At 54.1% G+C, this 14,834-nt stretch overlaps 1 protein-coding gene across 1 annotated transcript; it reads right to left on the reverse strand.

The window, feature by feature from the left end:
* Positions 1 to 623: 623 nt before the first annotated feature.
* RHBG (Rh family B glycoprotein) lies at positions 624 to 14,492 on the reverse strand. The gene is made up of 10 exons (XM_084769821.1): positions 14,245 to 14,492; positions 7,724 to 7,910; positions 7,155 to 7,305; positions 6,892 to 7,039; positions 5,065 to 5,231; positions 4,692 to 4,829; positions 4,408 to 4,541; positions 3,768 to 3,889; positions 2,724 to 2,797; positions 624 to 2,595 (listed from the first exon to the last, which is right to left on the reverse strand). Exons 1-10 carry the CDS (start codon positions 14,420 to 14,422, stop codon positions 2,527 to 2,529), a joined length of 1,368 nt encoding a protein of 455 aa, XP_084625947.1. The 5' UTR covers positions 14,423 to 14,492; the 3' UTR covers positions 624 to 2,526.
* Positions 14,493 to 14,834: the final 342 nt, after the last annotated feature.

The raw sequence follows: 14,834 nt of genomic DNA on the forward strand, positions 1-14,834 counted from the left end.
CCACCGGACACCAAAGAGGGCAGCTGCTAGAGCACCCTAAGGTCCAGGCCTCCTTCTTGGTGTCCTTGGACATGTCCTTGCTGTGAGTGCACACAGAGTGTGCCAAGCCAGAATAGGGGCGTTCCTCAATGAGGGACTCTCTGCAACGCCTCAATCCAGTTTCCAGAAGCAGGCAGGAGGTGAGGATCCATCCTTGTTCCCAAGGCTCAGGCACTAGGGCTGGACAGAGTTCATGAGCAGGCGAGGGTACCCTTGTCCTTCATTGAGAGTGATAGTACACTGATCAGAGGGGCTGGGCCTGAGAAGCAGAGGCCTCATTGTCCTGAGGGATGACATGCTCCTGTCCTTGGCATCCCCCCCTTGACTTCCTCACTGTCACTCTGTTGACCCATCCTGAATAGATAGGCCACCACGAGGTCGATCAGTGACGATGAGGTTGGGGCTCCTGGCAAGAGGAAAGGGCTCCAGAGAGACCGGACTTTCCTGCCTTTTCAAACCCTCACTGGAATGAATCTACAGCGGGTGAGAAGGAACACTCGCGCAGGACCCACCATGTGCCCCTGTGTTTAAAGCAAATAGGAGAAAGAAAACATACACAGTGAAAAACCAAAGTTGTAGCAGGGCACGGTGGAGCACGCTTTTAACCCCAGCACTCACTCGGGAGGCAGAGGCAGGTGGATCTCTGTGAGTTTGAGGCCAGCACAGCCAGGGCTGTTACACAGAGAAACTGTCTGAAAAAAAAAAAAAATGAGAGAGAGAGAGAGAGAGAGAGAGAGAGAGAGAGAGAGAGAGAGAGACAGAAGAAAACCCAAAGTTGTGGTTTTAAAGGCTTAAGCTAAAGCATCGGACCAGGGCGCTGGGCCGGTGGTGGAGTCCTTGTCATTGTGTACACAGGGGTTTTGTGGCAGTGATGAGCTTAGAACTCAGACCATCCTGGGACCAGCAGTCTTTTGCCCACTGGAAGCTGACTGAGCAATTGCTGTATGGGGAAAACGGCTCAAACGTCCCTTGGCCAGGAAGCCTCCTGGATTGAGATGGTTTCTCCCAGTCTTGGAAGACCCCCTCCCCCAGCGCCACCTTTTTTCCCCCCAGTGACTGGGAGCCTTCTGCTTCCATCCTGGGATCCTCCAGGCCACCTGACCCAGGCAGCAATGGGCAAGGAACTACGGAGGGGAGAAGGCTGAGGGGAACAATAGGACAGCTCCCTAGAGAGCTTGTCCCACCGCCACCTCCAGCTGTACCAGGGAGCCCCGGAACACACTGGGCAGCTTTGCTTTTCTCTGAGAGCTGGGGCCAGACGTGTACTTCCTCTTTGGGTTCCTAGCTCTGAAGGGCCAGGAAGCCCCCTGGCAGATCAAGTGAGGGAAGGAAGGGGGTGGTCCCAGTCCCTCCCTCGTTGGGAAGGGGGCTCCCACCTGCTGAAGGGATGAAGTCTCTGTGAGGAGGATTAGATATGAAGTTGCTGGCATCACCTAACATGTATACGTGGTGGCGCTCTGGACGGCTTAGAGCACAAGTGCCAGAGGACCAACGTTGATGCAGCAAGAAGGACCTGGGTGAGGCTTGAAGTTGGCATCTTTGTCTGGTTTTAGAGCGCCCTCTTGTGGCCAAGCGATTCAGAGCAACAGGAGCCCCGCTGCCTTTCTCATGCGCGGGCCCAGAACCATTCCCGTGAACTGGCATCAGGTGACAACTGCCTCCAGCGGCTAAGGTTCAGTGGCAGACCACTCCTTATCATGCCCTTCTTGAGTCTCTTTGTACGCTGCTCAGCAGTAGAGAGCCGCCAGCTGAGGGTCAGGGCAGCAGCGGTTAAGGAAGGACCAGGAAGGGGGCAGCATCAGATGGCTAAAATAGACACCGACTTTGTGGATAATAATGGCCCTCCCCTGGAGAGGATGGAACCAGTTGGGGCATACTCAATAGGATGCAGGGCTTTGGCCTTTTGTGGACCTGAGAAAGGTTTGTCAACACTAAGGCCTTTGATTGCCACAAGACTGTGGCCTCAGGAGTCAAAGGGAAGAGGCACAAACAGAAAGTGGTTTTTGTTTTTGTGGTTTTTTTGTTTTTTGTTTTTTGTTTTTTTTCCGAGACAGGGTTTCTCTGTGTAGCTTTGCCTGTCCTGGACTCACTTTGTAGACCAGGCTGGCCTCGAACTCACAGTCACCCACCTGCCTCTGCCTCCTGAGTGCTGGGATTAAAGGTGTGCGCCACCACCACCAGGCTAGGTGATGGTGCTATTTATCGCCCAGCTTACCACCCAGAGCGGGCCTGGTCCAGGTGTTACTGGAACCGAACCGGGTATCAGTGGCTTGGGGCTGGCTTTGGGATTTCGCAGCCACAGGTGTAAGCTAATGGGGATCTGCCTAGGGGCGGCAGGCTCCTTCTGGCTCCGGACTTCCTTGCTCAGCAGGAACAAGAGTGAGCAGAGGAAGAGCTCTTAGCAGAAGACGATGTCTTCCTAGAAGACAGTGTCACGCCTGGCGGGAGCCTTCATCTCTTTTGAAGACAGGGTCACGCAGACAGTAGTTAGGCCTGGGTGTCTGGCTCCTCGGCCCTCAGAGGCATCTGGACCTCGGCCTCCTCTTCTCCGGGGACCTGCAAGGCAGGGAGGGGAGAAGGAAAGTTCCAGGAGGCCTGAGAAGGAGCCCACAGACAAGGGAGAAGGCAAGTGGTAGGCCAGAGGTAAGGCAAGGTAGCGGAGAGGGAGGGTCAGGAAGCCATACCTCCCAGTAAATCCGGTCCTCAAAGCACTGGGAGTCTGGAGGGGAGTCCAGAAAGGGCAGCCTCAGCAGCAGCCCTGGTGGCCATCGGGAAAAATGTGTAAGTTTCCTCTGTCCCTACCCAGGCAGGAGGTTGCTACCTAGGACCACAGGTTAGGTAAGCTTGAGGCCAACACCGACCCAAGCCTATGCCAAGGGCTGTTGGAGTGTCACCTTTCTGCCCTGCAAGGAGGCTCCACCCCAAGTGACCCACAAAGAAACCAGCTGGCAAAAGCTGTTTGAAGCCTTATTATGATTCTATCGCAAAGCATAGTTCCTGGTCTTGTTTATTTGTTTGCGTGTTTGTTTGTTTGTTTTTCCGAGACAGGGCTTCTCTGTGTAACCTTGGCTGTCCTAGACTCACTTTGTAGACCAGGCTGGCCTCGAACTCACAATGATTGGCCTGCCTCTGTCTCCCGAATACTGGGATTAAAAGCGATTAAAGGTGTGCCTGGCTAATTGCTGATCATTTTGTGGACTCCCACAGTGGAGGGACCCAGGGGATCTTTACTGCGTAAAACATGACCTGGGGAACTAGACCAACCGTAGAGAATAAAATTTTCAGGAGAATGTTGAGGGGGGACGGCGGTGTTACAGCATCAGGTTTTGTTCTTAAAGCCAGATATCAGGAGGGGCTGCCCCACCAAGGGCCGGGTAAGCAGATAGCTTCTGCAGAAGGCTTTGTGGTCCTGTCCAGGATGATCTAAGTTTGCTACTGCCCAGAGGTGGTGGCTGAACTGGCAGCTGGGGTTGGAGTGCCCTCTAGTGGCACAAGAGAGCAGCACAAGAAAGTCAGCACATAACCCTTCCTTCCATGGGGAGGGCGCAGTCTCACACCAGACCTCCCCACTTAGAGGTCGTGCTGCCCACCTCGCTGGCACAGACAGGTGTTCTGAAAGGACCGTGGCAGAAGTGAGCCTGCATGAAAGACACGGTACCCTTTGCCCCTCCTCCTGGGCCCTTCCTCGGAGCTCTCACCTGACACCCTGCCCAGCTAAAGCCACTCACCTCCAAGGCTGCCACCCACAGAGGCAAGCACCAGTGTGACAAACATTCCGAAGAGCTGATACATGGCCTGAGACGTGGCGCTGCGCTGGCCCTCGGCCATGAGTGGAAATACATTCTGCAGGCTGACGGGAGACCAGACAGGGAAAGATGGGTAAGGAACGGCCAGAGCCAGGGTTGGTCACTGTGGCACTCAGCCCATGGGCAGTCAGAGAGGCTGTCCAGGGATCCCCCGTGTCTCTCAGCTGAGTCTTTGCTCAGCCAGACTTCACCTCAAGCAGCCTCCTCTCCTAAGCCAGCCAACCCCACGCACGTACCTTTCAGAACCCAATCCAAGGTCCCTTTTGCCTGCTCTACTCCTAGCTCACAGTGTGACCCATAGATCCCAAAGGTCACTATCTTTTACTGGTCCTGAAAGAACGCTTGACGCTCTTAAAATTGTTTTCTTAGTGACCATCCGCGGCACTGACCACCGAGAGGCCAGGCCTGGGCAGGTCCTCCGCTCTCACCAGATGGTTGGGTGAGTGGCCAAATGGATGGATGGATGGATGGATGGATGGATGGATGGATGAGAACAGATGAGGGACCTTTTTTTTCCCCTTTGGCTCCCAGAGGAGAAGGGGGTGGCTTAGGGAGGACTCACCCATCTCCGTAAACTTCATGGGTGGCCAGCGCAGCCACCAGGACTCCCAGGATACCCCCCAGTATGCCTGGCATTCCGTGGAGGTTGTGGACACCACACGTGTCTTGCATTTTGAATCTGGATTCAAGGACAGGCTGGAAGACAGGATAGATAACAAGCTCGGGAATCCACCTATCCCTACCCAGGACCTGGTGGGGAAGTCGCAGAAGGGCTGGGAAGCCTGTGTCCCCGGTCCAGGCTCCTTCCCTCTCACGTTTTACCCAGGTCCTGAGAAGCAACCATACCGTAAAGAACTTATACCCCAACGTGGAGACAGTCCCAGCCAGGAAGCCAGCTGCCAGAGCCCCGAAGGGTGTCAGCATCATTTCACTTGATGTCCCGACCACAACACCTCCAGCCAGTGCTGCATTTTGGACGTGGACCTAAGGGGACAAAAAAAAAAAAAGGGCAAAGTATCTTATTAGGTCATCACACCCATCCTAGCCCCACTCACAACCGTGGCGTCTATTGTTTCTTTCCTTCAGTCGTCTCGCCACCAACTCTCCAGCTTTAATTTTCTCTCCCGCCCTGCTCTGACACCACTCCCCTGATTGCAGATGGAGGTTCAGAGCTTGCCCCTGGGGACCCCCATGTAGGCTCTTAGACGTCTCCCCATACCATGTCTAGCCGTCCGTCCCCACTGACAAGGGCTGACAGGGCGAAGGTGCTGAGGGTGCTTGCAGTGAGCGAGTAGTACGTGTTGAGTGCGGTCCGATGCTGCCCGTCCCCCAGCGCCGTGGGCGCAGAGTTGAAGCTGGGCCAGAAAATCCACAGGAAGATGGTCCCTAAACAGTGGGTAGCCGAAGTGAGCATCTGTCACCAGGGGGCGCTGCACTGCAGATTGGGGTCTTACTGATCTGCTTCCTCACCAGTCCCTGGAACTGATAAAACAGTGTCTTCCTGTGGTGAGAGTCTATGATGCCTATAAATGCTTGCGTCAGGGCTCAGCAGGCCTGACTGCTCAAGAAGGGGGCGGGGGGCGCACGCCTTTAATCCCGGCCTGACTGCTCAAGAAGGGGGCGGGGGCGCACGCTTTTAATCCCAGTACTCGGGAGGCAGAGGCAGGTGGATCGCTGTGAGTTCCAGGCCAGACAGGTCTACAAAGCAAGTCCAGAGAGACCCTGTCTGGGGGTGCGGGGAAGGGGTGCGAGGAGGTGCAGGGGGGTTGCGGGAAGGGGAGAGGCTGTTATAGGACAGCAGATGTGGGCACTGATATACCGTGGGGGTGGTGGGCGCTGTAGCAATTCAACTACATCCTGGAGAAGGTGTCCCTATAGACCTCAGGAGCCTGTTCACCAAACCTGGGCTGGGGACGGGGCACCTGCTCGGCACTAGGGCAAAAAGCAGATCCCTATTTCAAGTGTGTGTGTGTGTGTGTGTGTGTGTGTGTGTGTGTGTGTGTGTGTGTGTGTGTGTTCATTTTTTGTTTTTTGTTTTTTGGTTTTGTTTTTGTTTTTGTTTTTGTTTTTTTGGTTTTTTGAGACAGGGTTTTTCTGTGTAGCCCTGGCTGTCCTGGAACTCACTCTGTAGACCCGGCTGGCCTTGAACTCAGAGATCCAGCTGCCTCTGCCTCCCTAATGATGAAATTAAAGGCGCACGCCACCACCACCAGGCCTTGCTTTAAGTCTTACCAACTAATCTCAGAGGGGAAAGGAGAGACTAGGACTTTGTAGAGTGGGCAAGAGCCTGTGTGTGTAACCTGTACCCTTCGCTTTGGTTTCAAGTCCTAATGCTGCCTCAAGACGAGGGCCTTCTCAGTGTGCTGTGCCCCATTCTCAGGCTTCCCCCTCCCTCCCCCCACCTAGAGACGTCATACAGGAGGGGCTGCTACGGCCAAGGAGGGGGTCAGTTGTTTCGCAGTGAGCCTAAAGTAGGTAAGAAAAATCAAGCCATCCATCCAGCCTTGCTTAGGCAAGAGTGGGGACTAAAGGTCCTATTCAACACCCCGTAAGAAGCACGGGGCTCCAGATGGCAGGCCGTGAGGGTAGAGAGGACAGAGGACAGCAGAGGTGGGAACCTGGAGGAAACAGGCCCTACTGTTGCCTGGGGTGATCCAGGGCCCTGGCTTCTTTGTCTGACAGGACTTTTTTGGGGGAGGGCTGGTTGCAGGGGGTGGGGGTTGGTCCTTAGGCTAAGGAAGTCAACTCAAGCATAGTGGCCAGAGCTAGCCGGGGCACAGGAAGATGATTAGGGACTGTGCAGGGCGAGGAGGCCTGGCTCCACACACGTGAACTGCGTAGCCCAGGAAGGTTTCAAATAGGACTGAGATGGATTTGGAAAGGCCCCAGGGCCTGGTATGGGCATATGCACCCCAACACTGAGTCATAAGTTAGGGGCCATGATGAGCGTGGATCTCAGGCCCCTCAGGCCCCTAAGGATGGCTGGCAGTGCCAGGAGAACTTCCTAAGGTAAAGCTCAGTGCCACTTCACATCAGCAGGCCTTACCAATCATGGCAAAGAGGTCAGAGTGGTAGACAGAGCTCTGGAGTTGCTTGCTCTTCTCCAGCTGGGACTTGTAGAGGACCCGTGAAAGGAACAGCCCGAAGTAGGCCCCAAATGTGTGTATGGTCATGGACCCTCCAGCATCTCTCACCTGGGGAGAAGGATAGAGGTGGTGAGGCAGCCCCCGCCCTGCCCCACCCCCACCCCACCCCCATCTCAGAGCTGGACCGACACCCAGGCCTCACTCCTAGCCTGGCCAGACTTACCTCCAGGAGACTGAGTAATATAAACTCGTTGACACTAAACAGCACTGCCTCCAATAAGGCCATTAGCAGCAGCTGGGCTGGCCCAATCTTGCCCAGAACAGCCCCGAAGGAGATGAGCACAGCGCCCGCACAAAAGTCAGCATTGATCAAGCTGCAGGGTAGGAGGAGCGGAAGGACAGGAAAGGGGTTCCAAAATGGCTCCCGGGGCCCCATCAAGCAGAGGGGTGCGGTGGGGGGGCACTCAGGGTAAGGTGAGGAGAGCTAGCCCTAGGGTACCTCTCCCTGGGTATCAGATGAGTGCCACCCACCCTTGGAGAAGAGGGAGGAAGCCCCGTGAAGTGATGGCTAAACACACTAGGTTGAAGATGCAGCAGGCAGGAGGAGCCGTTCACTGGCTTCAGAGGCCCTGATTGGAGAGTATGTGAGTGTGGCGGGCACACAGGTCAGACAGTGAGGACAGACAGCGGCCTGGAGAAGGTGGTTATGGGGCAAAGCAGGGGTCAGGGCTTGAGCTGGTACCCTTCGGAGAGTAGGGTCTTTGGGGGAGACAGGAGTTTACTACTGCCCACCTCTCCACACCGACGTGGATGTGGCCACCATGGAACGAGTGGAGGAAGCCCTGGACCAGTGTGGCCCACTGCAGGGTGAAGGCGGCCACGAGGAAGGTAAAGCCCACGCTGCTGTAGCCGTAGCGCTGCAGGAAGACCATGAGGAAGCCAAAGCCCACGAAGATCATGGCGTGCACATCCTGGAAGCCTGTAGGGGAGCAGGGCAGGGACAGGGGAGGCAGAGGAGGGAGGTGTGATCTGGTCACGCCCACCAAGCATCCGGCTCCCCCTAGCCAGGACTGCCTTGAAGCAGTACCTTGCTTGTAGAATTCCCCAGGCCTCCCACCCCTGAGCGGATGGAACAAAACACCCAGAGTGGTGCAGCAGGCCCAGGCCAACCTTGCTGTGTTCTCCCCCCCCTCCACCCCCCACCCCCCCCCAAAAGAGGAACTAGGGTTTCTTGCTGTTGCATCGGCTCACCTTCTACCTGACACATCTGCTCACCTGAGTACGAAGTTAAGCCAGTTCTCTCTTCCGCCACACCCCTGTCTCCTCTACGCACAAGGTTCTCTGCCCTTCTTCTGGAAAGTCCCACCCCGCCCCCCTCCGCACCCCACCCCCACCCCGCCCCGGTCTCCCTCTGCGTACAGTGTGTGCACAGGTGTGTATGTGTGTAAGAGGGCAGAGGTAGACGTTGGGTGATTTCTACCTTCCCTCTCTCCCTCCCATGCATTGTGTGCACGTTCTCGTGTGTTTGTGTGTGCGCGCACACGGGTACATGTGTGCGTATAGATAGAGGTAGGTGTGTTTTCCTTCACCACGCTCCGTCTTATACACAGGCTCCCTCGGTGAACCTGGACCTCACCAACATGACCAGAGGGGACAGCCAGCTAGCCCTGGGTCTGTCCCTCTCCGCTCTCAGTTCTGAGGTCATGAATGAGCCTTGCTATGCCTGACTTCCACTCGGGTGCTGAGGACCTGAACTCAGCAAGCACTTTACCTACGGAGCCATCCCCCAGCCCCAGAATGTCTCATCAGACTTCCATCTCTCTTCTTTCAAAGTCTACACCCACCTGTTTTGAGATTTTAAAAGAAAAATAATTAAGGAAATGGCTTTGAATTGTTAACAGGGATTAACAACCCCCTCCAAAGGAACTGAAGGGCTGGGGCAAGACTGCTGGTGCTGTACAGCTCAGTGCAGTGGCCCCCCCCTGCAATGACCTGCGTGTCATTTGGTGCCTTCAGGAGAGGGTGTAATCATTAAAATATAACAGAAAGAGGCACAATAGATCTGATATGGAGAAGTTTATTGTAGAAGTGTGGGGAGAGAAAAAAGGAGGGGTACCCCAGGGGGACAGAGAGAAAGCCAAAGAGACTGTGTGTGTGTGAGAGAGAGAGAGAGAGAGAGAGAGAGAGAGAGAGAGAGAGAGAGAGAGAGAGAGAGAGAGTCTTTTTTAAATATCTAGTGCACATCTGGCCACCGCAAGTGATGACATCAGAGGTTGCTAAGCAACCTATAGGCAGGCTAGCAGGGCTGCTAGATGCTAACAGAAAGGACTGCCTTTCCGTTTGCCTCTCACCTACACACTGAATTTTTTTATGTTAACATCATACTTGCTCTGTTGAGACAGAGTCAGATGCTGGGCCTCCTGCCTCAAATGCTCAAGTGCTGAGCTCACAGTGTGGGGACCACGTGTGGACAGTTTTACTTGAACTATGGAGAGTAGCAGTGGGGCCTATAGACTGGAAGACCTGAGACCTTTCCTGTTTGCTTTCTGCATAAAACGCCAGTATGAATAATATAGTTATTTTGAAAATAAGATTTAAGCAAATTATTTGTTGAGTAATTAGTTATATAGGACCATTGGGAGATGGATAGAAAGCAAAAGCGTTAGCCACACACGCCAGCCTGATGGTCACAGAACCCACGTAAAAGGCCTGATACGGTAGTTAAATCTATAAGGCCGGCACTCCTCAGGGAGGTGGAGGAGGAGACGAGAGAATTGCTTAGAAGCTCAATCCAGCTGGCCTGCAGCAGCAGCACAGCCAAAGAAACAGGAGAGTTCCTTCTTCAAACAAGGTGGATGGTTTGCATTGATGCCCGGTGCCTGTGCACTGGAGAGGTACCAAAGAAGGAGCGCCCTGAGTTCAAGGCCAGCCAAGAGAGTAAGAACCTGTCTCCAAAAACTCAAGAATAAGCTGGGCGGTGGTGGAGCACACCTGTAATCTCGGCACTCAGGGAGGCAGAGGCAGGCAGATCTCTGTGAGTTCAAGGCTCAGCCTGTTCTACATAGTTTGTTTCAGGACAGCCATGGATACATAATGAGACTGTCTCAAACAGACAGACAAAACAAAACAAATATGAACAACCAAACACAAAATCCACCAGTAGAAAGCTTGTAAGACTGCCCTTCCCTGTAAATATCTGGGGACAAGGAGTACCACACTTTCATAGGAGCAGCACACTTTCATTGGAGCAGCACACTTTCATTGGAGTACCACACTTTCATTGGAGCACCACACTTTCATTGGAGCACCACACTTTCATTGGAGCACCACATTTTCATTGGAGCACCACACTTTCATTGGAGCACCACATTTTCATTGGAGCACCACACTTTCATTCTCCTTTCATGTTCCACATGAGAACTTTCTCTTCTCTAGGCCTGAGGAATGTCACTTCCCTTGAGATGTCTGTCTCCCACCTGCAAGCAACAGATGTGCCAAACATCTGCGGACAGGGCTCCTGGAGTACAGCTGCCACCCAGGAAGTCAGTTCCTGCTCTCACGGGTGGAGTCAGATGGGTGGAGAATCAGAGCCTGCCCGGGGGAAGCTACTGCCGAACTCTTTCATACGGACCTTTTTCCTTGGCCACTTGGGAGCTCAGAGCTGTCGTAAAGTTTCAGGTGTTCAGCATCTACACTCCCGAGACTCTCACTTCAGATGTCGCACTTGGTTTCTCTGCTTGTCTTTCCTTCTGCAAGTTCCCTATCCACACTGGCAACCTCAGCTTGCTCCAGAAGCAGAAAGTTTTCAAGCATCAGTGTGATACCGGAGTGGACAATTCTATACCCACCCAGGGCCTCATCTGATGGGCTTTACTCAAAACACAGGCTCACTTCAACGCGCTGCACGCAATCACCTTCAGGCTGTTTGTAGTCATAACGGCGCGTGGGAGACCTGTGGGTTGCTTGTCTAGACATGAGTTCCATCCTGAAGATATTTCGTTACATGTACGTAAATACGCCCCAAACCAAAACACTTCTGGCTCTAAGGATTTCCATAACGATATTCAACTTGCAGACATTTTTACCGTGGCTGACTTTGACTTTCTCATAGGAAGAGGCAGATTCTAGCCCATGTTTTGTGTTGTTTGAGCTCCCTCTAGAGGCACAGCAAGCTGAAAGCTACTACTGAACTTTGGGGTACAAATAGGAGCCCAGGGAGAAGCTAAAAAGTTTTCGTTCTTTGGGGGCTCCACAAGTTGGGGTCAGGAGAGGCCTCTGGCTTCCATCCCCATATGCACAACAGAGAGGAGAGGCGCACTTAGAACTCAGGTGGACCCTGCAGTTTTGCTTTGTTGTTTGTTTTGAGACAGGGTCTCACTATGTAGTTGGGGCTGTCCTGGAACTCGCACTGCAGACCAGGCTGAGCTCTGCCTCTGCCTCCCAAGTGCTGGGATTAAAGGAGGGCAATGCCGCATGGGGATAGCCTACGGTCCTTCAGGCATCTCCGGCTGCCTTTCTGCCTCGTTCGAACAAGGAAGAGGCACTCTTTCCGTTCTTGTTCAAGGTCAGCAAGAAACCAGCGAGGGCCGGGGGGCGCGCCTCAAAGGCCACTCATGCAGCAACGTCTCCCAACTGCTCTGAGCTTGTTTGAAATGCTCCTGTTTGCACTGAAAACTCAATCCCAGCCAGGCATGGCGGCACACACTTGTAATTCCGCCATGCAAGAGGTAGAGGCAGGAGGATGAGAAGGTCAAGGCCAGACTTGACTACATAATGAGTTTGAGGCCACCCTGAACTATATGACACCCTGTCTCAGGGAAAAAAACAAAGGACAGGACAAACGAACAAACAAAGGCCTCTGGGGGCCACCACTGCCTTCCTTCCCTCTCCAGCTTCCCCCTGACAGGGCACGATTTGGGCAAGCCCATGGTTAGGGCTGCCATTTTGGCATCCAATGTGGCTGACCCTGTGACCTGGGACACATGACCTGAGACTTCTCTAAACCTCAGGTACTTCCTCTGAAAGGGAGGATATAAGTCATGGGGAGGAGGGGAGTGAGAGCTGCCACCCACCCCAGCTTCCGGGGGACAGGCCGAACCCTCCCATGGCAGGCCTCAGTCCAGCCTCCTCTCTGGTTCTCTGTAGGACAAGTCCCCACTCCGAGTCAGGCCTCTGCAGAGGACTCCTTTATTTATTTATTTTTTCCAGAACCCTTTCTCTCATTGTGCTGCTCTGTGGCTCTTTCCCCTCTTCTACTTTACATCACTTGCTTTGTAAAATAAGAGGCTTTGTGGGCGGGCACGGTGGTTCACACCTGTGTTGCCCAGTACTTGGGAAACTGAGGCAGGAAGATGGTAGGTGTGAGACTAACCTGGGTTACACTGTGAGAAAGCCTGGATAATGTGAGGAAGCTTCTAGAAGGGGAGCCAGGAGGCCTGGTTCTAGCCCCACTTTTGTTTTGTTTTGTTTTTTTGTAACCTGCCATGTGACCCTGGGTAGGTGAGTGACCTTCCTGGCTCTCGCCCTACGCCTGATCTAGAGAGGTGGACCAAGAATCCGAGGGCCCATCCTGTCTTATCTATCCGGGGTAGATAGTCACCATCGACAGACAACCCCCTTACGGCAACCGTGCCTGCGGCCTTGGCCAGTCACTACTCACCATAAACCTCTTTCATCTTCCGGATCAAAGGGTGGTTTTTTTTCACCAGCCCTCTGGCCTTGACCCTTTCCTCTGGACACAGGAACAGGTGAGAGGACCCGGCTCATCAAAGCCCCAGACTTTAGGAACCTCACGTCTCCCTCCTGCCTAGCTTTCCCCAAACAGCAGGGTCAGAGTCCACAGAGATAGGACACCAGGGTAGGGAGGCAGTATTTCAGCCTTGGTCCTTGCTACCCTGCCCTCTTGGGAAGAAGAGCCCAGCACTGCCCCAGCTGTAAGAGGCAGGGTTGCAGGCTTTGGAACTAACCGGCAAGGTTGGAGCCCTAAGAGCGGCTGTTCCTGACCCACTTAGACAGGGAACTGAAGCTCACCGCCTTCACTTCTCTGCCTCAGCTCCTCTCAGCTCCCAGCCTCTATGGACTGTTAATGGCCAGTAGCCTATGGCCAGCTTTAGGGCTTTGGTTTTGACCCTAGCTTCCGTGGCCTGAGCACTGCCTTCTGCTATAGCTGTGGCGAAGGAAGGGGGTCCTGTGGTTGGTTGGGGGTCAGATGTTTCCTGCCACAGTCCAAAATCTCCCTCAGCCCGCTATGTCCCCAGTGCTGGGACCAGGACAGGGTGAGGTGGTGACAGCGTGCCACCAGCTCAGTTGTAGAGAGTGGGTGCTAATCGTCTTGTTGTTTTATTTGTATGTCCTTCAAACTGAGACTTTTTTTTTCCCCTTATTCCTTTTTGGAGTCTGTTTCTGTTTATTTGTTTGTTGGTTTGAGACAGGGTTTTGTGTAGCTCAAGATAGTCTCGAACTCACTGTGTAGCCAAGGCTGGCTTTGAACTCCAGATCCTCCTGCCTCACGCACCTGAGATTATAGGAATGAGCCACCACACCTAGCTTCTTCCTGTTCCTTGGGTGGGGAACTGGGATTAGAAGAGGTTGACCAGGGCATTAGTGGGAGGGACGGTATGCTTGGTCTCAGATGTCCAGTGCCTCAGTTACAACCTTGAGGGAGACGCGCGGTTTTCATCTGGGGCTTGCCTCCCCATCCAGAGCCTTGTCAGGAGGTAAATGGTCAATAGTCAAGGAGTCTGTAGTGTGCAAGTCCTATCCATCCATCCGTGCATGGTAATGGGCACACCACAGCCACCTTAAATTGTGCCCTGCCAAGCACTCCCCCAGGCCCCCAGCCCTCCTCATGCTGGCCTTGACTCTCAGACCCTTGAACACGAGGGCTGAACCCAATCTTAGATGCCCGCACATGGGGGAGTTTCACACCTAACTTCTCCATCACCTTCCCTAGCAACCTAGCTGGGAGTCCTAGCAGTATTCTTTTTCCTGTGGTCAAGCTGGACGCCTAGACAAAGCCAAATTAGCCCCCAATAGAAGGTGAGACAGTGGCTGACACTGGGCCTACTTACAAACTGCATTGGAACCCCAGCTCCCCTTACTGTGTGACCCTGACTGAGCCTTACCTCTCCTCAGCGTGAGTCACATGCCATCCCCAGCACTGCCTGGAACAGAGGGACACTAGAGAAAGGGGGCTACTTTAAAGCCCTGGCCGTCATCTCGACGAGAGGAGTACCCACGTCATTCAAACGCCTTTTCCCTACACACCCGGGGACTTGGAGTCTCATGCTTCCCACGCCCTCACCCGCACTCACTTGGGTAGCGAAAGTAAAACTCGTTGTCCACATTACTGTGGTTGCTCCAGTGCCACAGGGCAGCGTCGGTTTCGCCGTTGTAGCGGACAAAGACCGCAAAGAGGAGGGCGGTGGCGCCCTGGAAGAGCAGGCACAGCAGCGGCAGGACCAGGCGCCGGTGGCGGGGAGCACGGGCCATGGACGTGGCTGTGCTGTCCTGGGCTCCAGCAGGGCTGTGCTGGCTAAGATGACTCCAGCAGCCCCAGCAGCAGCAGCAGCAGCACAGGTGAAGCCCCGCCCACCCGGAGGCCGTGCTACTCCTACGGCAGCCCCACCCCGCTGCTCGAAGCTGGCAAGGACTAGGCAGCCCCGCAGGTCAGGTCCTGTTTCCCATGGTCTTGCTGAGGCTTAGGTGATGTGTAAGCTTCCCCATCCGTGCCTCAGCTGCCAGAAGGGTGGTGACAGGAGAAAAGCGACTCGCCCTCTTAAACCAGGTGTTAGAGAGTGGCACCCAGGAAACTGATATCCCTTAAAGGCCCTACTAGGTCCCTCCAAAGTTAGGATAAGAGACTGAAAAAGTAAGGGCTATTCGACTTTTCCCCTACTGAAAA

This window comes from Acomys minous (genome assembly GCF_964271855.1).
Source record: "Acomys minous genome assembly, chromosome: 19".
Taxonomy (NCBI): domain Eukaryota; kingdom Metazoa; phylum Chordata; class Mammalia; order Rodentia; family Muridae; genus Acomys; species Acomys minous.

Excerpts from the sequence above, each read along its gene's own strand:
- RHBG (XM_084769821.1), bottom strand. The coding sequence starts at position 14,422 with ATGGCCCGTGCTCCCCGCCACCGGCGCCTGGTCCTGCCGCTGCTGTGC. Across the intron at positions 7,040-7,154 it reads TATTACTCAGTCTCCTGGAG|GTGAGAGATGCTGGAGGGTC; the intron begins GTAAGTCTGGCC and ends CCTTCTCCCCAG. Across the intron at positions 2,596-2,723 it reads AGGACCGGATTTACTGGGAG|GTCCCCGGAGAAGAGGAGGC; the intron begins GTATGGCTTCCT and ends CCTGCCTTGCAG.